This window comes from Bos grunniens, chromosome 15 (assembly GCF_055505025.1).
Source record: "Bos grunniens cultivar Pamir isolate PY7600 chromosome 15, Bosgru_T2T1.0, whole genome shotgun sequence".
NCBI lineage: Eukaryota > Metazoa > Chordata > Mammalia > Artiodactyla > Bovidae > Bos > Bos grunniens.
In genome coordinates, this window is record NC_141179.1 from 7919927 (window position 1) to 7943704 (window position 23778).

The 23778-nt window shown below is 38.5% G+C and overlaps 1 protein-coding gene across 5 annotated transcripts in view; it reads left to right on the forward strand.

Annotated features, from left to right (window-relative positions):
- Positions 1-23778, forward strand: part of TRPC6 (transient receptor potential cation channel subfamily C member 6) — a 163572-nt gene that overhangs the window by 126295 nt on the left and 13499 nt on the right. For 3 of the 5 annotated variants that reach the window (XM_086338901.1, XM_086338903.1, XM_086338904.1), the window contains 6 exons: positions 7027-7243; positions 13738-13971; positions 17999-18263; positions 19685-19880; positions 20665-20868; positions 22886-22960. In XM_086338901.1, coding sequence (XP_086195027.1) covers positions 7027-7243; positions 13738-13971; positions 17999-18263; positions 19685-19880; positions 20665-20868; positions 22886-22960 — 1191 coding nt within the window. The remainder of the gene's footprint in view (positions 1-7026; positions 7244-13737; positions 13972-17998; positions 18264-19684; positions 19881-20664; positions 20869-22885; positions 22961-23778) is intronic. The other 2 variants (XR_015141760.1, XM_086338902.1) reach the window with 2 other exon arrangements.

The following is a 23778-nucleotide window of genomic DNA, read 5'->3' on the forward strand; positions in this document are numbered from 1 at the left end:
TGACACAGACATCAGAAGGGGGATGGAGAATGCCCCCCTCGCTAGTGTTAGCAAGGGGGTTATATACTTTTTAAATTAGTTATTACAATAAATCAAAAGAATGTCTCAAGGTTGTAAAAGTCTTACTAGACCCACTCCCACAATTTACATTTTAGGATGACAGGATTAGAACTTAACAGTAGAAAGACCCTACCAGACCCACTCCCATAATATACATTCTAAGATATCAGGATTAGTCAGAAGGTTTTCAGGAAGCAAAAACTGTCCTCAAGCAGGCTACATTGTTGTTATATAATCCCCAGTACAGAGTTTAAACTGAATTGTTTTTTTGTGTAATCATCAGTTCTGGGCTTAAAAAAAAAAAAAAGTTTTATGTGACGAAGACTAAGGAATGTAGAGAGGGGAAAAAAAAAAAAAAAAGTTTGTCCTTTCCTCCTCCTTGAGAATTCCAGACTCCTATCTCTTCCTCAAAAATCCCAGACCCCTCTCTCCTTGGGGACCCTGAACTTCTTATTAACCTGCCTAGGAATTCACTCTCTCATCGCCCCCTTTTCTTTTAGGAGAATTATATTGCCAAGGGAAAGGGGCATCATTTTCTTTACATAACTACTTCCTGCTGTTGAGGCAGCATATTCTCCTAACCCTCAAATGGAGGGTCTCTGATCCAGGGGCCCCAAGTAATAGTTGGAGGAGGCTGTGGTACTCGTAGGAGCTTGAACAACCTTTTGTAACCTAAAAGCTTTCAGACGGCAAGAAACAAATCCAGTTACACAGTTACAGATGTGAAGCAAACAGCAAAAACAGAACAGTTAGAATTATTACGATTAAGATAGTTTTCCACCATGGGGAGCTAGTTAACGTTTCCCAAAGTGAGGTGACTGTGGCTTTAGGAGTATCCATAGCCTGATTCATTTTGTTCACGTGTTTAGTAAAGTGAGTAACATTAGTACTCATATCTGGTATATATGTACAACAGTGGATATTAATAATATCCAATGTGTGGCTGTTAGAATATCTAAGGCCAATCTGTTTTGTAAAACCATCTTTCTAATTTGTATTTGTTCAGCTTTAAGGACTGAAAGAGCATCAACTTGTAGCATAACATCTGATCTGTAGTTCCCAAAAAGGGAATGAATATTGTAGCCAGATAATCATACCAGTGAAATACAGACCTTGCCCAACAAGTTTCTCCCCCCTCAACCCGTGTGGTTTTTTATTAATTTAATTAATTTATTTTTTATTGAAGGATAATTGCTTTACAGAATTTTGCTGTTTTCTGTCAAACCTCAACATGAATCAGCCATAGGTATACAAATATCCCCTCCCTTTTGAAACTCCATCAGTTTTTCACTTTGGTCAATTATTCTTTAGTTATTTTTTTTAGAAATTTGTTTACATCACAGAATATATAGATGACAATTTTACTATGAGTAACTCATAGTAAACTCAAAGGAGTAACTTCGGTTCCTAAAGTCCACCAAATCTCCCAGCATCTCTATAGGGAAACTCAGCTCTCAATGATTTGTGATAATAAATGGAAAATATGAATATCCACACACGTCACTATAGTTTCCTATAAGCCAACTTTTTATGTGTTTTCTTGTTTTATTTTTTCTTTAAACTACAACCTTTAATGAGCAACAAAAATGCTTGGTTTGATTCTCCTGTTTGCCCTCTGGAAAGAATGAAGGGGTCGATTGCAGAGGGCCAGGAACCCCGTGAAGAGCGAGAGTGAGCCTGCTCAGGAGGGAGGTGCAGCTCATCGCCCTGGATGGCTGAATACTGGCTTGAGATGTGTTCAGACAGCTGAATGCAAGCCCCAGGCCTCTCAGACTTGAGGTCCACTCTAACGTGGGTGGCTCTCTTCTCCCTCTGTTTTATGTCCCTAGCCTTTTCTCTTCTCCTCCTGTTTTAGTTTGTGCTTTCTTGAGTTTTTGTTATTTTGTGTTTTGAAGGCTGCCTCTGATTCTCCCCTGAACAAGGCAGGGAGTAAATAAGTTTTTCATAGATTTCACTACTAATAGTCAATGCCCCAATCCCAGTTTTCCACAACAGTCAAATAAATTGAGAACTTTAAAAACGATCATTTAATATTTATAACAATAGATTTTTTTTCACCAGAAAGATATTGAACCTTGAAGTAAATGATTAAATAAAGCTTATGCTGCTGCTGCTGCTGCTAAGTTGCTTCAGTCGTGTCCAACTCTGTGCGACCCCATAGACGGCAGCCCACCAGACCCCCCATTCCCTGGGATTCTCCAGGGAAGAACACTGGAGTGGGTTGCCATTTCCTTCTCCTAAATAAAGCTCATACACAAGATCCATAGAACTCTCATATAAAGTTAAAACAAATGGGAGAGAAAATAGGACTGATTTCCTTTTTCCTATTGTCCTTAGCCATGTTTTTCTTTAAATATGGACTGTTAAAAACTGAACATTAATGCAACTTTAATTTCTTTTCCATAGTGTACCATATATGCAATTTAAGTTACATTGTTATATATATAATTTGCTGTGACTTGGCTATTTAATCATGTATTATATAAAGTTTAATCATGTGTATGAGCTTTATTTGATTAAACTTTATATAGATCAGATCAGATCAGTTGCTCAGTTGTGTCCGACTCTTTGTGACCCCAAGAATTGCAGCACACCAGGCCTCCATGTCCATCACCAACTCCCAGAGTTTACTCAGACTCATATCCATCGAGTCAGTGATGCCATCCAGCCATCTCATCCTCTATCGTCCCCTTCTTCTCTTGCCCCCAGTCCCTCCCAGCATCAGTCTTTTCCAATGAGTCAACTCTTCGCATGAGGTGGCCAAAGTACTGGGGTTTCAGCTTTAGCATCATTCCTTCCAAAGAAATCCCAGGGTTGATCTCCTTCAGAATGGACTGGTTGGATCTCCTTGCAGTCCAAGGGACTCTCAAGAGTCTTCTTCAACACCACAGTTCAAAAGCATCAATTCTTCGGCGCTCAGCCTTCTTCACAGTCCAACTCTCACATCCATAATGACCACAGGAAAAACCATAGCCTTGACTAGACGAACCTTTGTTGGCAAAGTAATGTCTCTGCTTTTGAATATGCTATCTAGGTTGGTCATAACTTTCCTTCCAAGGAGTAAGCATCTGTTAATTTCATGGCTGCAGTCACCATCTGCAGTGATTTTGGAGCCCAGAAAAATAAAGTCTGACACTGTTTCCACTGTTTCCCCATCTATTTCCCATGAAGTGGTGGGACCGGATGCCATGATCTTTGTTTTCTGAATGTTGAGCTTTAAGCCAACTTTTTCACTCTCCACTTTCACTTTCATCAAGAGGCTTTTGAGTTCCTCTTCACTTTCTGCCATAAGAGTGGTGTCATCTGTATATCTGAGGTTATTGATATTTCTCCCGGCAATATTGATTCCAGCTTGTGTTTCTTCCAGTCCAGCGTTTCTCATGATGTACTCTGCATAGAAGTTAAATAAACAAGGTGACAATATACAGCCTTGACGTACTCCTTTTCCTATTTGGAACCAGTCTGTTGTTCCATGTTCAGTTCTAACTGTTGCTTCCTGACCTACATACAAATTTCTCAAGAAGCAGATCAGGTGGTCTGGTATTCCCATCTCTTTCAGAATTTCCCACAGTTTATTGTGATCCACACAGTCAAAGGCTTTGGCATAGTCAATAAAGCAGAAATAGATGTTTTTCTAGGTGATAGAATTCCAGTTGAGCTATGCCAAATCCTAAAAGATGATGCTGTGAAAGTGCTACACTCAATATGCCAGTAAATTTGGAAAACTCAGCAGTGGCCACAGGACTGGAAAAGGTCAGTTTTCATTCCAATCCCAAAGAAAGGCAATGCCAAAGAATGCTCAGACTACCGCACAATTGCACTCATCTCACACACTAGTAAAGTAATGCTCAAAATTCTCCAAGCCAGGCTTCAGCAATATGCGAACCGTGAACTTCCTGATGTTCAAGCTGGTTTTAGAAAAGGAAGAGGAACCAGAGATCAAATTGCCGACATCCACTGGATCATGGAAAAACTTTATATAATACATGATTAAATAGCCAAGTCACGATAAATTGTATATATAACAATGCCAAATTTAAATTGTATATGTGGTACACTATGGAAAAGAAATTAAAGTTGCATTAATGTTCAGTTTTTAACAGTCCATATTTAAAGAAAAACATCGATAAGGACAATAGGCAAAAGGAAATCAGTCCTATTTTCTCTCCCATTTGTTTTAACTTTATATGAGAGTTCTATTTAAACAGGGTCTTTAAAAGAAATACAAAAAAATACTCTGATTCAAGCTAAGGAATATTTACTTAGGGAAGTATGCTTTTCAGACATGATTTTTATAGCAACTTTTTACAAATTAATTTTGAATTGGCTCTGCAATATATCTAATTGTATGGATCCATTGACTTAAAACTAGATTGATCTATTGATCTAGATAAACATACACATACACACACACACATGCACACACACATACACAGCATGACATTCTGCCTGGCCTAAGTGAGAGAGAGAAAACAAATATCGTACATTAACACATAAAAATGGAATCTGGAAAAAACGGTACTGATGAACCTATTTACAGGGCAGGAACAGAGACGCAGATGTAGAGAGTGGACATGTGGACATGGAAGAGGAAGGGGAGGGCGGCACAGACTGGGAGAGCAGCACTGACATGTATGCCCTCCCATGGATGAAATAGATAGCCAGTAGGAAGCTTTTGATGGCACAAGGAGCTCAGCTCGGTGCTCTGTGACGAATCACAGGTGTGGGATGGTGCGAGAGGGAGGCTCAAGAAGAATGAAAAATGTATATACATATACCTGATTCACTTTGTTGTATAGCAGAAACTAACACAACATTGTAAAGCGATTATACTCCTATAAAATTTTTTTTAAAAAATGATTCTAATTAAGAGAGAAAGGACTAAGCTATGTGACTCATCATTCTAGCTCTAACTTTTATGATTTTGAAAACCATATAGACTGATAAAGTTTGTAGGAGCAGAGAATATTGATTGGATTTCTTCCATTATAACATCTTTGTTAAAAACCTTAGAACCTTTTTTTTTCCCCTAAAAATTTACATGTATATGTACTTCCATGAGAAAATAAGAAATTGTTTTGTAAACCAAATATAAACATTAACTCTTAAAACAAATATGCTGTGCTTAGTTGCTTAGTAGTATCTGACTCTTTGCGACCCCATGGACTGTAGCCCAACAGGATCCTCCGTCCCTGGGGATTCTCCAGGCAGGAATACTGGAGTGGGTAGCCTATCCCTTCTCCAGGGGAACTTTCTAACCCAGGAATTGAACCAGGGTCTCCTGCAGTGAAGGCAGATTCTTTACCAGCTGAGCAACCCGAGAAGCCCCAAGTATACCTGAGTTCAAATTCCAGCTCTACCACTTAAGGAGCTAGTTTCTGGACCTTTCTTCCTCTTTTCCTTCATCTGTAAAATGGGCATTTCAGCAGCATATACCCCTTTGTATTGTTGTAACAGTTACATGTAATTAATAGAGTAAAGCACTTAAAACAGTACTTAGCACATAAAAGTACTGGATAAGTGGTGGTATTATTATTAATTTCTGTATTTTATTTCTATATTTTTCTGTAATAATCAGTTAATTTAAAAAGCTGTTAAAAGCTATGAGCCCTCTCCTACAAAAAAAATATCCTTACATGCGTGTGCTGAGTTTTGTTTACCATTCCAGGGGTGCACAGAGCCCCTGAGACACATCTTGGGCACACACCACACCTCTGCTCTGACTAGGATGCGTGCATCTCAGATGGGAATGATTCCTGCACTATTGATGCGCAGGAGCTTTATGGTCTCCAGATTTTATATGAAGACTCTGATTTTCACATAATTTAGGAAGTTCACTCATTGCTAACTAGGGAATGAAACTGGAACCTGAACCTAAAGTGTTTGACTTTCAATGCAGTGTCATTCCAGGACGTTGGTTCAGTGCATGGCGGGACCTGCCCTGCTGTCCTGCCCTTGGCTGGGCGTCCTTTTCTTGGTACTCCTGACTTCTGCTCCACACAGCATCTCCAACATACAATATCACCTGAAGCTTGACCTGCACCCACAGCAGTTCAGTTCAGTCACTCAGTCATGTCCGGTTCTTTGCGACCCCAAGAACTGCAGCACACCAGGCCTCCCTGTCCATCACCAACTCCTGGAGTTTACTCAAACTCATGTCCATTAGTCGGTGATGCCATCCAACCATCTCGTCCTCTGTTGTTCCCTTCTCCTCCCGCCTTCTATCTTTTCCAGCATCAGGGTCTGTTCTAATGAGTCAGTTCTTCCCACCCACATCAGTGAAATACATGTGTGGACAGTGCTAGTGCTAAGTCACTTCAGTTGTGTCTGACTCTTTGTGATCCTATTGGCCGTAGCCTGCCAGGCTCCTCTGTCCCTCTGTGCATGGGATTCTCCAGGCAAGAATACTGGAGCGGGTTGCCATTTCTTTCTCCAGGGGATCTTCCTGACCCAGAGGTTGAACCCACGTCTTCTGTGTCTCCTGCATTGGCAGCCAGCTTCTTTACCACTAATGCCACCTGGGAAGCCCAGAAGGCAAATGTCAGCGAAGGGTGTATACATGGCAAAGTAGATTCAGTTTAATATTTTCACTGCTGCTTCCTCAAAACTTCATGCCCACTAAATTAGTTTGTTTTTCATGAATAATTGTGATACTCTGCTCTGCCTTTTGTTATTATACTAATAAAATATTTTGTCAGTATCACATATATTTTAAGAACTTAAATATTATTTTATAGAAGTGAATTTATTTAACTATCAATCCCAAATATCAGCATATATAGATGAGCAATGAGACAAAATTTTATATTAGCATAAAGGATTATTTTTTTATTATCAGTTATAAATGTACATAATTATCTTAGAAGAACATTGGACTGCACAGATGTTTGTTCTTGTGTATAGACGTGTGTTTTGCAAAATGCACACAACAAAGCTAAGACTTTCTTTTGGTGTGTTTTGTGGCAGATGGGAAAGATAATGCGTGGACCATTCATGAAGTTTGTGGCACACGCTGCCTCCTTCACCATTTTTCTGGGACTGCTAGTCATGAATGCAGCTGACAGATTCGAAGGCACCAAAATCCTTCCTAATGAAACCAGCACAGATCATGCAAAACAGCTGTTCAGGATGAAAACATCCTGCTTCTCATGGATGGAGATGCTCATTATTTCCTGGGTAATAGGTAAAGACTGACTTTCTCTCATCATTTATTTTTGCAGCCATAGCAATAGGACTGAATGACACCTGTTCTCTCACACGTCAGTTATATAAATGTATGCAGCATAATACAATGCTCTGCACAACATGATTTTGTGTTTTTAAAGTGCAGTTATCTAGGGTTCATTTTCAGTACCACAGTTCTCTCACATGCCACATGCTTTTTAGATTTCCAAGAAAAACCCAGGAAGAAAATGAACAGGATAGTATGAATCAAACCTTTCCAGTGATGAAAAACTGCCATTCATATTTTGGGACAGCTGTGACTTCAAGCTTAAAAATAACCATATGATTTTATGTTGCAATTTAATAGGAACAGAAGGTCCTAGCCACTCACACCTATTGAACATTTGTTATGTACTAAGAACTGTTCAGATCATTTTACATCCATCACATTACCCACTGTCTTTGTGCTTTAGTGGTCTACTCTATCGTATAATAATAATGTCTACATTATGGCTTTAGGTCTCCCAGAAGGAAAGTGAAACAGAGAGAATGCAGTCTCAATTACTAGGCTGTCTTTAGAATCAGTCATCCATATTGCTTGACATTAAATATAATGCAAATAAAAGATATTTCAATTGTATATTTATAAATGAATAGACTCAGTAGCTATTACCTATTGAGGTTAATAATGTGAATAAAATGTAGTCCTTATAGTCAAGGAAGTTAAGTCTGCTGGAGGGGGGCAGGCAGGTCAACAAGTAAATGAACAAAGAAAACTATGTAACAAATAATATTACTGAGGAGCTATTAGAGGGTTATGAACATATACAGATTGGGCACCTAAATCTGAGTGGGTGGGATGTGGAAGGGGCAGAGAAGGTCTCCCTAGACAGTACATTCAACCTGAGATTTTGAAGATAAGGTCATGTTAATCGTACTGACTGTTTATGGGGAGGTAAGGACGGACTGATGTTGAAGCTGAAACTCCAGTATTTTGGCCACCTGGTGGGGAGAGCTGACTCATTTGAAAAGACCCTGATGCTGGGAAAGATTGAGGGCAGGGGGAGAAGGGGACAACATAGGATGAGATGGTTGGATGGCATCACCGACTCAATGGACATGGGTTTGGGTGGACTCTGGGAGTTGGTGATGGACAGGGAGGCCTGGCGTCCTGCGGTTCATGGGGTCGCAAAGAGTCAGACACGACTGAGCGACTGAACTGAACTGAAGGACGCTACAAGGCATGGATCAAAAAGCTGAAGGCAAAGATGTGGAACTAGGTCCACACTTGGCTCCTCATTTGCCAAGTCATGTGTTAGGCTCAGCTATAACGCAGGCTCATTTATGGATGTGATTGATGGGAGAGAGGGGAGGAGACACGGTCAGAGGATGATTTTCAGCTATTGGTGCTGTGATTCCTCACCTTTTATAAAACACATCTGGCTGTGAGGTAGAGGGTGGCTTTGAGGAGGGGGTTCGGGAGGCTGAGAGACAACTGAAGTGATCCATGTGTGGAATGTGTGGAATGTGGAAAGGGAGTGAGGAAAGGACTTGTGAGCTTTGTAAAAGATACTCTTCAAAAAACCTGGTAATGTATTGCACGTGGACAGGGAGAGCTGTGGATTCTGCCTTGGGTTAAGGTGCTGACTGCAAGTCTCTAAGAGGAAGAATACAGAGGGAAGATAAGGATTGAGACCAGGAGAATGAAAAGCTGGTAAGGAAGTTTGCTTGAGATTGACTTTGAAGTGCCCATGGGATTTTCAGGTGAAGACGTCTATTAAGTAATAGGAAATGCAACCCCAGAGAGAAGCCAGGCTGTGGACAAAGTTTCGGCTATCTCCATAAGGTCCTGACTATGCAGGAAGTCCTGCAGGGTAGATATGTGGAGAAGGATGTGAGAAGAGAGCTCAAGGAATCTTTATCCAAAACTGTTGGCAGTCCGTAAGCTTGGTTCTCCCCTGGTGATCTGGAGAAGCATCTGTAGTCAGTTTTATGTTACTTCTGTGGCAAGGGATATCTTCTAGGCTTCCTCATTCTGGGGCTGATTGGATAATCAATTGAAATGTTATAAAGCACTATACAAATTACCTTATGAGCATTTTAAATGCATATGAGGTAATTCAACAGCATTGAGAGTTATTCAAAACTTCTGAATCACTTCATTTCCTGGTTATGTTCCAAGGAGAAATATAGTGTCTTAACATGTGAATTGCATCACTAAGGTAAACCTTTGATAAAGAAGAGTTTGATTGTCCACTTTTTCTTTTCTAATTGGTTTGTCTTATGCTATAAAGCTCTAAGAAATATATTACATTTCACTTTGAATATTTGATTTAAAATAAGAATGATCATTTGGACATTGCCTTTATCTCAAGCTAAATATGCCTATATGCCGTCATGTTTTGTGCGTGTTAGTATGTGTAACATACATAATATAGTACTTGGCACATTACAAATGTTTAATAAATTTCAGATGGCTATGATTATTATTAAACTCTTCATTAAGAGTTCATATGTTTTATATGGAAGTGATATTTCCTACTGAAAAGATATTAATCAAGATATGACTCTTTCAAGGTTAAACTTTGAAAGCATTTAATTTTATGTAAGGGGATTAGATATAATGAATGTTCATTTTATTCTTGTTCTTATTTTAAACTTTCTGTTTTGTATTGGGGCATAGCCAGTTAACAAGGTTGTGATAGTTTCAGGTAAACAGTAAAAGGACTCATCCATACATACACGTGCATCCATGTTCATCTTATTCTTTATCAAACATAATTTACTCTTCTCATACTAATATTTTAATATAAGCATTAGAAGTTTTTCCTTTTTCACCTGGAAACCTAAACCAAGAATGTTAACTTTTAATTTTATGAATAAAAGCATTTTCCTTGGAACAACTGGCCCAATAACCTTTATATTTGAGATTTGGAGATGTTCTCAGTGTTCATTTACAGGGAAAACAATGAACAACTCAGAATGGACAACTGGTACTTTGTAGCATGTGTTAGACTCCTGGTATAGTTTCTAACACTGATATTTATTTTTCTTCTTGAATTTTCTTGAAAGTGGTTGTACCTTCTGGAAATAATCATTAAGTGGCCTAAGTTACTTAGGTCTGATGCTAGCTGGTTTGAAAGAAAAGACTGACATTACTGGTCACAGAAAGCAAATTGATTTAATTTTAGGGAAAAGTTGAAAAGCTGAATGATGGAATCTGCATTCCAAGAGATCTTGACAAGACAGAATGGTGAGCTCAAAACAAGGAGAAATGAGAAGGGTAACAGGAACACAGGGAGGGGGAGACGTGCTTGATGACACTTCACAGGAAAAGGTCTTAGGCGGCAGTTTTAGCCTAATGTCCAGTGTGAGCGCTGAGGAAGGAAATGCAATGCAGGACTGACTCTTTAACAGGAGGGAAGGACTGCAGGCAAGGGCTATAATTAAGTCCCTGAGCCACACTCTGTCTAGACCACAGCTGCAGGCAATTGGCAAAATAGGGAGCATTCCAAGTGGAAAGCCGTCAGAAAAGTGAGTGGCTTCTCCACAGAAAGGCCCCTGTTGGGACTGGAGAAACTTACTCTGTAGGGTGGGAGGTAGGGCGGAACCTAGGGATTGTGAAGCCTGAAATTTAATTTTTTGGAGGGCCCCATTTAGAGAAAAAGAAGGCAAAATAGAGAAGGAAAAATGGAGGATCCTGGGCAAATAAGGCATCCTAGAATTCAAATTTCATTTGCTTCATGGGAAACCCACCTCTGCTCTAGAAGAATAAATTTAATGAGGGCACAGGTGTTTTTGCTTTTTATAAAATTTTGTTTTAAGAAATGTAAAGGTGGAAGGAGCAGATTCATTCTTTTGAGGGCAGAATTAGTACTGACAGGTTCACAGTGAAGGGATACTTCCTGCAAAGTCAACAATGGGATGAGCAGCCTTCAGTAGGAGTAATTCAGGACATATTCAAGCAGAGGCTTCACCCTGTGGAAGTTCTCTGCTTGTGGAGAAACTGGACTAGATGGAGGATTTTGAACTATGCTTGGCAACGCCTGGAGGTCCTCAGAAAACATAATATGGAAATTCTTCCTTCAAACAGAATGGTTTGCTGTATCTGTTTTATCTTTTAAGCTTTGGGAAGATATCATTTTTACCAAGAAGTGTACCCCTTAAAGAGAGAGAAGATGGAGGAGAAGTGGGAAGAAGGAGAGAAGCTTTGAAAGCAACTAGACTATACGAATTGAAAACCCCCAGTAATCCGTTTTTCAGCTATTCCAAACTACCCTTGTTTCATAGTGAGGAAGCTGGTGGGAACCCAGGGACAACGTCCACACACAGACGGCCCTCAGATTTTTTCACTCTTGCTCATACTTTGTGTGTGTGTGTGCATGTGTGTGTGCATGAGTGGACACACGCAGTGTTTCCTATTTTATTAATAAGTCTGATCCACTAAAGTGTATATGAATCCAATCCCAGCCTTCTCTAAATTTGGAATAATTTCAAAATAAGTAAGTCGTGTGATACATTGAATGCTGATTTTGAGAAAAGCACAGTTAAGCTGTTGGAAGGCGATTCCCAGGTGGTGCTAGTAGTAAAGAACCTGCCTGCCAATGCAGGAGACACGGGAGACACAGGTTCGATCCCTGGGTTGGGGCGATCCCCTGGAGAAGGGCACGGCAACCCACTCCAGTATTCTTACCTGGAGAATCCCATGGACAGAGGAGCCTGGCAGGATACAGTTGATGGGGTCGAAAAGAGTCAGATACAAGTGAAGTGACTTAGCATGCACGCACAAGCTGTTGGAAGGACAGAGCATGGCTTTTTAAAACCCCTACAGGGCTTCGCAATCATTCACATAGGTTCTGTGATAAAAGTTTATGACAAATATGGGGATTTGGGGAAGGTGATTAGTCGCAGAAAGGGCGGAAGATTTATTTCAACTAGGGGACCCTGGAGACTTCTTGATGGAAGTAGACTGAGGAATTGTTGGTGTTTAGGTTGTGTTTCTCCAGATGGCTCTAGGAGGAGACAGGACATCAGAGATTAGGATGTCTTAAAGATAATAGGGGTAAAGTTACTTCTTTTTAATAAAGAAAGAAAATATATACCAGACATAGAAAATCTGAAATAGTAAATTCTCAATAAGTATTAGTTATGTTTTCAAGTGCCAGACACTGTGCTATGCATTTTCCATATGTTATTTAAGTCTCATGACCATCCTATGAAGTAGGTACAAACTACTATCATCCCCATTTTGCAAGCTGAATTTTAGAAAGTTTCAGTAAGTTGCCAAAGATTGCACAGCTAACAAATGGATGACTGTGATTGTTCAGGCACCCAGCGGTGTCTGACTCTTTGTGACCCCATGGACTGCAGCACACCAGGCCTCCCTGTCCCTCACCATCTCCCAGAGTTTGCCCAAGTTTATGTTCATTGCATTAGTGATGCCGTGGTGTCTGATTCCAAAACCTGTGCTCCTAAGTAATACACTAAGTTTTAGAGTGGATGTGCAACATTATTAATAATTCCGCCATGAAGAAACTACTACTACTACTACTATGCTCCTGTAATTCCTTCTAGTCTTTTACTATGCTGGTTTAAACATAATATCATAGAATATATAAAATGTTTACTTGGCATGCTTGAATGTTTATGACATAAACATTTCCCATTGTGTATTAGTCTAGGTCCTCCAAGAAGCATATGCAAAGACAGAAATTAACATGCAACAATTTTATTAAGGGAAATTCTATGTGAGAGAAATGGGAGGGAGCTGAAGAAACCTTCAAGGGCTGTAAGACTGTGATGCAAGGTTGATGTTCAGGGCAGGAGAGAGGGAAGGAAGGTAGGACAGAAGCACCCTAGATATCCATTCTGTCTAAAGAAAGTTTGACAAGTCTGTCAAGAGATCCTTGAGCTGAGGTCAGCCATTGGAGGAGTCCCATGACTCTCAAGAAGGGGTGCCCTCAGTCACTGGTGAGGAGCAGCCCATGGGAAGCATGGCCTTAGGGCAAAAGTGTCTATAGTCTTCAGAGTGCTGCAGCTTTGGCCCATGGCCAGTTGAATTTCTGTATTTGGAGGCCTGTGGGGCACATTCTTGTGGCCACTATTCCATGGTAATTAAAATATCATATGAAATGGCTACATAATAGTCTATTTGTGAAAGTCCCATGATTACTTCTATTTTGAGGATGTTAGTATCGCTGTTTTTACATATACATTTTTTTATTATAAAGAATCCTATAATGAACATCTTATGTACAGAATTAATGGATCAAATCATGTTTGCTGCTTGAATGCCCTTAATGAACTTTGTCAAATTGCTTTATGATAATGCACTGATATTTTTGGACTATAGGATTTGTAGGGACAGTATAATTATGGCTGAATGGGTAAGATGAGGTCATATTTTGAAGGGTTTTGAATGTCAGCCTGAGACCTTTTAAATTTGTTTTGTTGAAAACTAAGGCTGGAATGAAATTGGATTTTAACCCCTATTTCAACCTCTTTCCCATGCAGGCATGATATGGGCTGAATGTAAAGAAATTTGGACTCAAGGCCCCAAGGAGTACTTGTTTGAGTTGTGGAATATGCTTGATTTTGGAATGCTGGCAATCTTTGCAGCATCATTCATTGCAAGATTCATGGCATTTTGGCATGCTTCCAAAGCCCAGAGCATCATTGATGCAAATGATACTTTAAAAGATTTAACAAAAGTCACACTGGGAGACAATGTGAAATACTACAATTTGGGTGAGTTTACAGTACCCAGTCAACATGTTTATAAAATGCAGAATTTATTATATCATTTGTATGCAGAATCTTAAAAAAAAATGGTACAAATGAGCCTATTTACAAAACAGAAATAGAGTCACAGATGTAGAAAACAAGCTTATGGTTACCAAGAGGGAAGGGAGGGGAGGGATAAACACAAGAGAGAGATTGGAATTGACATATACACACTCAGATCAGATCAGATCAGTCGCTCAGTCGTGCCTGACTCTTTGCGACCCCATGAATCGCAGCACGCCAGGCCTCCCTGTCCATCACCAACTCCCAGAGTTCACTCAGATTCATGTCCATCGAGTCAGTGCTGCCATCCAGCCATCTCATCCTCTGTTGTCCCCTTCTCCTCTTGCCCCCAATCCCTCCCAGCATCAGAGTCTTTTCCAATGAGTCAACTCTTCGCATGAGGTGGCCAAAGAACTGGAGTTTCAGCTTTAGCGTCATTTCTTCCAAAGAAATCCCAGGGCTGATCTCCTTCAGAATGGACTGGTTGGATCTCCTTGCAGTCCAAGGGACTCTCAAGAGTCTTCTCCAACACCACAGTTCAAAAGCATCAATTCTTCGGTGCTCAGCCTTCTTCACAGTCCAACTCTCACATCCATACATGACCGCAGGAAAAACCATAGCCTTGACTAGACGAACCTTTGTTGGCAAAGTAATGTCTCTGCTTTTGAATATGCTATCTAGGTTGGTCATAACTTTCCTTCCAAGGAGTAAGCGTCTTTTAATTGCATGGCTGCAGTCACCATCTGCAGTGATTTTGGAGCCCAGAAAAACAAAGTCTGACACTGTTTCCCCATCTATTTCCCATGAAGTGATGGGACCGGATGCCATGATCTTCGTTTTCTGAATGTTGAGCTTTAAGCCAACTTTTTCACTCTCCACTTTCACTTTCATCAAGAGGCTTTTGAGTTCCTCTTCACTTTCTGTCATAAGGGTGGTGTCATCTGCATATCTGAGGTTATTGATATTTCTCCCGGCAATCTTGATTCCAGCTTGTGTTTCTTCCAGTCCAGCGTTTCTCATGATATACTCTGCATATAAGTTAAATAAACAGGGTGACAATATACAGCCTTGACATACTCCTTTTCCTATTTGGAACCAGTCTGTTGTTCCATGTCCAGTTCTAACTGTTGCTTCCTGACCTGCATACAAATTTCTCAAGAGGCAGATCAGGTGGTCTGGTATTCCCATCTCTTTCAGAATTCTCCACAGTTTATTGTGATCCACACAGTCAAAGGCTTTGGCTTAGTCAATACAGCAGAAGTAGATGTTTTTCTGGAACTCTCTTGCTTTTTTGATGATCCAGCGGATGTTGGCAATTTGATCTCTGGTTCCTCTACCTTTTCTAAAACCAGCTTGAACATCAGGAAGTTCACGGTTCACATATTGCTGAAGCCTGGCTTGGAGAATTTTGAGCATTACTTTACCAGCGTAAAGTAATATACACACTACTATATATAAAATAGATAACTAGTAAGTATCTACGGTATAGCGCAGGGAACTCTACTCAATACTCTGTAATGACCTATATGGGAAGAGAATCTAAAACAGAGTGGGTATATATATGACTGATTCTCGTTGCTATATAGCAGGAACTAACATAGAATTGTGATTCAACTGTACTTTAGTAAAAATTTATTTAAATTTTTTTAGATAAATAAAATGATGAAAGAAAAAAAAAAGGAACACATCAGTAGCAGTTTGGTTATTATTCAATTCTCATAAAATTATTGGTCAGTTTCCAGCTTCTTTAGATTATCTATATCTTTTATTATGCTTTCTACTTCTTTCCTGATATTTCTTCTGGCAGAAAACCTCTCAATCACAAGAATCATCTCCCCTTATCTCTGGGATTAATTGGCTAACCACCAAACTTCATTGAGAATGCTTGTATTATGTCATGGATTTATTTTTTTCTTCTTGTCTATTAAAAATAGTACACATTTAAGTACCATTTCTGTTTAAGGCATGTAAACTATTCGAAAGCAAGTGAATCATCGAAGGCTCCCAATAAATAGCACCCCTTTTTCTCACCCAGACTTTGAACTAGCGCTATGCTGTGCTTAGTCGCTCAGTCGTGTCCAACTCTTTGCGGCCCATTGGACTGTAGCCCACCAGGCTCTCTGTCATGGGATTTTTCAGGCAAGAATGTTGGAGTAGGTTGCCATTTCCTCCTCCAGTGGATCTTCCTGACCCAGGGATAGAACCTACCTGCTGAGCCATGAGGGAAGCCTTTGAACTAGATGAGAAATAAAACAAAGTGCCAACATTAGGTCAAATCATCACCTTTAATACTGACAAAGTTTAGAGTGGATGATATAATTCTGAGTTTATTAGTCAACTGGCTCAGCAATACTGAACCCCAGGCTTAGGCAGATGTATCCTCCAATTTCCAGGCGGCCATGGACAGGGCAGTCATACCCAAAGAGGGGTATGGTAGCAGGTATCTGATCATGTGAGAGTCCTCCATGGAAGATCAGAAGGAAATTCCCAAGATAAAGAGGGCAGAGCTGAGTCCAGTATGCTCAGTTTCCACCCTAGTTTAGCAATCAGAGAAGTCATTCTACCTCCCCAGGAGGAAAGTGACTAAAAAAGGAACAGAAGTAGGTTCAGTCATTGCTTAGGGAAAACCTCTCCTTGTAGAAACCTAGGGTGGGAAAAACAGATTCTCTTTGACTACTTACTTCAAGTCCTCCTCTGATAAGATGTCAGTTAACATACAGTTGACATCTCTATGAGTTTTATTGGCTGTATCACATAGGGATTTCTTTTTTATTATTTCTCTTTAGTATTTTTTTTTCTCTTTAGTATTTTAATACCTAACAATTTTTAGAGCACATGTAGGGCTTTTGTACAAGGATATATTATACAGCACAGGGAATATAGCCATTATTTTATAAGAAAATTTTTAATATATGGAATTTTACAAGTCAAACTATTTTTATACTGAACTTATATTCAAAGTGCTATATAAAAATAAACTGCTTTTATTACTTTATTGTTCCTAATTCTACTTCTCAGCAAATAAGCAAATACAAATTTATAATTATGTTTTTCCTCTCTGTTACACACTGCTTTGCATTTTTCTTCATAATGGCTTCTTAATTAGATTTTTGATGTTCTGATGTAATAATGTCAGAAAAATTCATAAATGAATAATTACTACATTCTATGATAAAAATAGACTTGAATGGCCAATATAAATTACCTTAGTAAGTTTAAATAACCACAAATACTGCACAGGCCCCAAATTACTTTATGGTATAATTATAGTTTAAGACTAAATAATGATATCATTTACTAGGGCCTTATTTTCTTTTATTATAGTTTAAGATTAAATAGTAAATGCCACTATTTAGCTAGTGCCAAGCACTTTCTAAACACTCAATGTATGGTGACTTACTAAATTCTCACAACAGATGATAGGGTATAAACAGTATGTCATTTTTAAAGATGGGAAAATAAAACTATTAATAAGATAAATAATTTGTACTAGTTCTTCTAGTTGATTTTAGATAGATAGATGCATGCAGAAATGTGTGGTAAGTCGCTTGAATCATGTCCAACTCTTAGCGACCCTACAGACTACAACCCACCACTCTCCTGTCTGTGGAATTCTCTAGGCAAGAATATCGGAGTGGTTACATAAGCCAAGTCCATAGTTTGTACTCTCAACCATTATGCTATACCATTATGGAAAACTACCAGCAAACCAGGGGGTAATTTTCTTTGTAAATTCAAAAGTTCAAATATACCTGACACTTAAAGAAGTTCCGTTAGGAACTGGATTGCTAATGTAATTATATTTCTATCCCAGAAAAGAAGTTACCTAAGTAAAAAGTTTCCTTCTCCAGGAGATCTTCCTGATCCAGGGATCAAACCCAGGTCTCTTGCAATGCAGACAGATTCTTTACCATCTGAGCTACCAGGAAAGCCCCAAGTAAAAAATGTAAATAAACTCACCATAACTTTTGTCTTTCCTTTCTCCTAGCCAGGATAAAGTGGGACCCCTCTGATCCTCAAATTATATCTGAAGGTCTTTATGCAATTGCTGTAGTTTTAAGTTTCTCCAGAATAGCCTACATTTTACCAGCAAATGAAAGCTTTGGACCTCTGCAGATATCACTTGGAAGAACGGTAAAAGATATCTTCAAGTTCATGGTCATATTCATCATGGTGTTTGTGGCCTTTATGATTGGAATGTTCAACCTCTATTCCTACTACATTGGTGCAAAGCAAAACGAAGCCTTCACAACGTAGGTGTTTTTGGTTCTTTTAATCATGATGATTGTCAATTAAACTTTAGCCTAATAGTGTTCATATACAACAGTGGGATAAATAATGTTTTAGTAAAGACATTATTCCCAGTTACTCTTTAGCATTATGAGAGAAGTTTTAAATGTGTTGTAAGAACTCAACAATGTAGGCAACCTTTCTAATAGTAAGTAATTATAGTTAACAATTTTAGGGCCAGGAGCTACCTCATACACATTATCTTATTATTTCTGTTTCACACAAAAAGGAACTGAAGCTCAGGGAAGTTAAATGACATGCTGAGTGTCTCATAGCTGCTAGTATGTAGAAAAGCCAGGACTAGTCCCTTGTCCACTGACCCTAGCATCTGTGCTCCTCACTACTGTATCCTGCTCAGTTCAGACTCCTGGGGCCCTACAAGAATGGCTGCTTCCAAAATCAATCTGAGTTACCAGCAGCAACAAGGGTTTTAACTTATGTTCATCATGGATACACGTTTTTTATAAAGTATGTTTGGAATACATTACTCAAATATTAGGTATTCAGGTATACTTTGGCCACCTGATGCGAAGAGCCGACTCACTGGAAAAGACCTTGATTCTAGGAAAGACTGATGGCATCACTGACTCAGTGGACATGAATTTGAGCAAACTCTGGGAGATGGTGAAGGACAGGGAAGCCTGGAATGCTGCAGTCCATGGGATCACAAAGAGTCGGACACTACCGAGCAACTGAAGAACAACAAAAAAATGTTACAATGAGAAGTACTGATCAAAGCATAACCTATTATTCATATTCCTGTAAAGTTCAGTTTATCAGAGAGATTGAACCAACTGACCTAAGCAGAGGAGCTTCATTTTGGTCAATAATTATGCCTAATGCATTGAAATTCCTAAGACATGTCAGTGATTTTAGTAACATTGACTATGTTTATATTGTCATATTTTCCTTAAGACACCTTAAGACACATACCATTATCTATTTATTGGATATTAGAAGTGTAGATGAGCAGAAAACACAAAAGGACTATAAATTACATTATTACATTACATATATAAATTATAAATTACATATTACATTGTTTTTATTAATACATTTAATATTTTCTTTACCAAAACTATGGATTATTTAAATGTTAATGTCTGTGGTTTGAAGTTATGTTAACATTTATTGAGCACTTATTATGTGCCAGATAGTGAGTTGTCTACTTCATATGCAAAATATTCCCTTATCCTTGCAACAATCCTGGAAATAGTTATTGTACCTATTTTACAAAAAAGAAAATTGAGGCTCAGGGAAGTGAAGAATTTTCTCATGAATATCTAATAATTTTCAGACATTAAATCAGCTTGCTTTTATTATACTATCATTGTCATTCATTTGTATGCTTTATCATCTCCTTTATTTCCTTTTTTTTACCCAGAGTGGAAGAGAGTTTTAAGACACTGTTTTGGGCTATATTTGGACTTTCTGAAGTGAAATCGGTGGTCATCAACTATAATCACAAATTTATTGAAAACATCGGTTATGTTCTTTATGGAGTCTATAATGTTACAATGGTCATTGTTTTGCTAAACATGTTAATTGCAATGATCAACAGTTCATTCCAGGAAATTGAGGTATAATCTCTATACATTTGTATACTATGTGGTATATATTTTAACTATTCCAGGGATCAACTCAGCAATGGTGGTGATACTATAGACTACTTTCTATCTGTTCTTTACCTTTTTATATAGTTCTTTATATATTTTATAGAAAATTTATATTTTTATATTCTTTATATGTAGTAATCAGAAAATTTTAATCCTTTGCTTCCAAGCACATCATCTATGGGTGTGGTAGGATAGTAAGAAATAAGGATGAGAAATGTTGTATGATTTAGTAGTATTATTTGTAAATTCTTAGAGATACTATATCAGCATGAATTTATATTTCATTTAAAAATTATTGCTTATGAATGCCACTGTTCTCCAAATCTTACTTTGAGTGATGTTCAAAATTGACTTTTTCTCAAATTTAGAGTGATTTTTATTCAAGAATCTTGGTGTGTGTCCCAAATTCATCAAAGCAGTGATCTGTTGCAAAATATAAGAGTGAATAATTTTTCATAGTGTTTTTCAGAATATAGGAAAATAGCTTTATAACTTTCAGTGTATTTATAAATACATGCAAGTTTTAAGATCTGTAAGAATGATAATTTTTTAAGTAAATTTTCCTAAATTTTCTTTCCTAAGAGTGTGTGAATAGTACCTTAATATTTTTGAGAATATCTTGGGGTGGTGTTTGGGGTCTGAGATCGTTGTAGGTGACATTACTTCCATCTAGCCACACAATGTCAAAAGCATCCCAGTAATTCTGTTTATGCATTTCCTTGCTGAACTGTCATATTTATTTGTATAGGATGATGCTGATGTGGAATGGAAATTCGCAAGGGCCAAACTTTGGTTTTCTTACTTTGAGGAGGGAAGAACTCTTCCTGTTCCCTTCAACCTGGTGCCAAGTCCAAAGTCCCTGTTTTATGTCTTATTGAGGCTTAAAAAATGGATTTCTGAATTGTTCCAGGGCCATAAAAAAGGTTTCCAGGAGGATGCAGAAATGAACAAGGTGATTTGACTTAATAATTTGAAATTATGTTTTTTTTTTTTTATTCTTCCAATTTTATTTTATTTTTAAACTTTACATAATTGTATTAGTTTTGCCAAATATCAAAATGAATCCGCCACAGGTATACATGTGTTCCCCATCCCGAACCCTCCTCCCTCCTCCCTCCCCATACCATCCCTCTGGGCCGTCCCAGTGCACCAGCCCCAAGCATCCAGCATCATGCATCAAACCTGGACTGGCAACTCGTTTCCTACATGATATTTTACATGTTTCATTGCCATTCTCCCAAATCTTCCCACCCTCTCCCTCTCCCACAGAGTCCATAAGACTGTTCTATACATCAGTGGACACTAAAACCATGATAGGCACGATAACACATCCCTTTATAAAGAAGCAGTTTGTGATGACATGCCTATTCATTCCCAAATGTAGTCAATTAGCTCAGAGCAGTCCTTTGGCTTTTGTCTGTTTATTAGGAGCACACTGGACATTTTTTACTAAAAAATATAAGAAAAATCCATGAAATGTAGCTACAATAATGTGTCACATTTTCCAGAGTGGGTATTAAAAAGGAGAGCTATTCTGGGGCGTATTTTCACTGTGGTAGCTACATGTCCCTCCCTTTGCCTTCAATTTATACAGCTAGGTGTAGTTATATACCTCAGCTTATGCAGCTTCAATTTTTTTTCACCTTCAACTTATACAGCCAGCTAATTATGACTTCGGGGACACTGACAGACTCTTAAGTACTACACAAAGAACTTCAGAAATCAATTGCTCACATGTAATATGGGAGATGAGGCTTGGCATTACATCAAGAAAGATCTATCTAAGGGTACTAATTGGAAACTGTAATCTCATGAAGCAGGGCCATCTTAAGAATCCATGGAAGTGATCTGTCTAGTGCCTGATGAAGGAGTAGAACCATCACAGAGGGTTAAGGAATGTGTGGAGCATGTGGAGCGCTATGTGGACTGCGTGGGGGTGGGGAGGTTATTCTCTGCCAGGAATTCCGAGGGGACAGAACTCTGTATCCAGGAGGAGCACAGACTAGATGCCGCCAGAGGAGGGCCAAGAGGCAGACAGGTTTGGATATGGTGTCATAGATAAGTGATGAGTCAGCTGCTTCTAGAAGGAAGACTGAAGGGGAATACAATGAATATTTTTTACAATTCCCAATTTTAATGAGGAAATACATTTGTTTATTTTATTCTTCAAATATAGGAAAAGAGGCCATGGGCAAAATTTGCTAATAGTTCAATTTTAGCTTTATGTAAAAAAAAAATTATCAAGATCTGTCCAACAGAATGGTGGGCTTTCTTATGAAATAGTGAGTTCCCTATCATTTTAAGTAATCAATAAATGCTAGATGACCAGTATTAGGATTTTATAGATTTTTCTGCACTGGGTGGGCAACTGAGCCAAATGATCATAAAGGTCCCTTGCAATTATAAGGTTCTATTATTGAATATAAAGGAAATATTGTAATTCCTGCTGGGTTTACATCTTACTACTTGGGATTCTCAAGTTAAGCTCCCTGAGCTCCAATTTCACCTGTAATATGGGAATTACAGTTATATCTATGTCATGAAAATCAAATCAAATAAATATGTGAAAGCGCTTTGAGAATTCTTAAGCTTTCTTTAAATGTATGACTATTATTTTGGATAGGAATTTTGGAAAAAATATATGATCTTTGGTGCTCTCCCAGATGTATAACTTATAGAACTCAGTGGGTTGAATAGCAAAAACCTCCCTCCCTCCATGTTACTAAGCATGTCGCTCTTAGTAACATGTGGTTAGAACTGCAACCCCAGACAATTCAGTGTCCAAACAAAATGTCCGAGTATTCACCAAACGGAAGACCCTAGTAAGAATATGTTCCTCTCAAAGAAACTTGCTGGAGAATTAGACCAGATGGCTTTTAGAATATGGGATGAAGGAAGACTGAAATTCTTCTTACAGTTCTCAATGTATAATTAGTGATTATATTAATTTTACTCTCTATCTTTAAAAGAGAAATGAAGGAAAGAAATTTGGAATTTTGGGAAGTCATGAAGACCTTTCAAAATTATCACTTGACAGAAAACAGGTAAGATCACATTTGAAAATATGGAGCCACACTTATGATCTGGCTTATCTTCTCAGAAAGAAGGACAAATATTCAGAAGCAATTTTAAGAAACAGTAGACACAGTAAAGAATTAACAATTTGGCAGTGCTCAAAGAATCTGCTATTGAGAAGTTAAAGCAAGCCTGTGTCCAGTGCATCAGCAAAAAGAATTACATGGCTGTTTAAGGCAGATATTAAACATATATTTGGAGTACTTTGGGGTGATAAAATATAGAACTGTGATGTAAAGAAGGAAAAATTAAAATAATAGAGGAACTTGTCAGGGACCTGATGGAGATATAATTAATGTAATTCTTCACAGCTCAGGTGGCGATTATGCACACCTAGCAGAGCTGCATTATTTGTCAGTAATCGAGAGGTTGTCAAAAGAGGCTCCCTGAGAATTCAGTGGCTGCTCCAGTCAGCACAGTTTACAATGAGCAGTGTACCCGAGAGCTACATCAGCTGCCTAATTTGGAGTGGCAGAATCCTTCATGATGGGGACTTTTGATTCATTCTGGCAGAAGGCACATAGTAGGGGCACAAGGCAGAAGGAAATTATGAGTGAACTAATCAGGAGAAAAGCAATGTATTAGGTGAGACTTGCATTCAGTTGCACATAAAGATGATAATAATAAACATGGTGATTTAAGCAAGACAGTTGTCTCCTCCCTTCTCATTTAACTCTCCAGAGTTGGCAGTACAGGGTTCTTGTCAGGAGTGAGTCTCTGCAATTCCCCTGGATATTTTTATCGTAGTCAAATACAAGATGACACCTTTACCTCCAGACATGACACC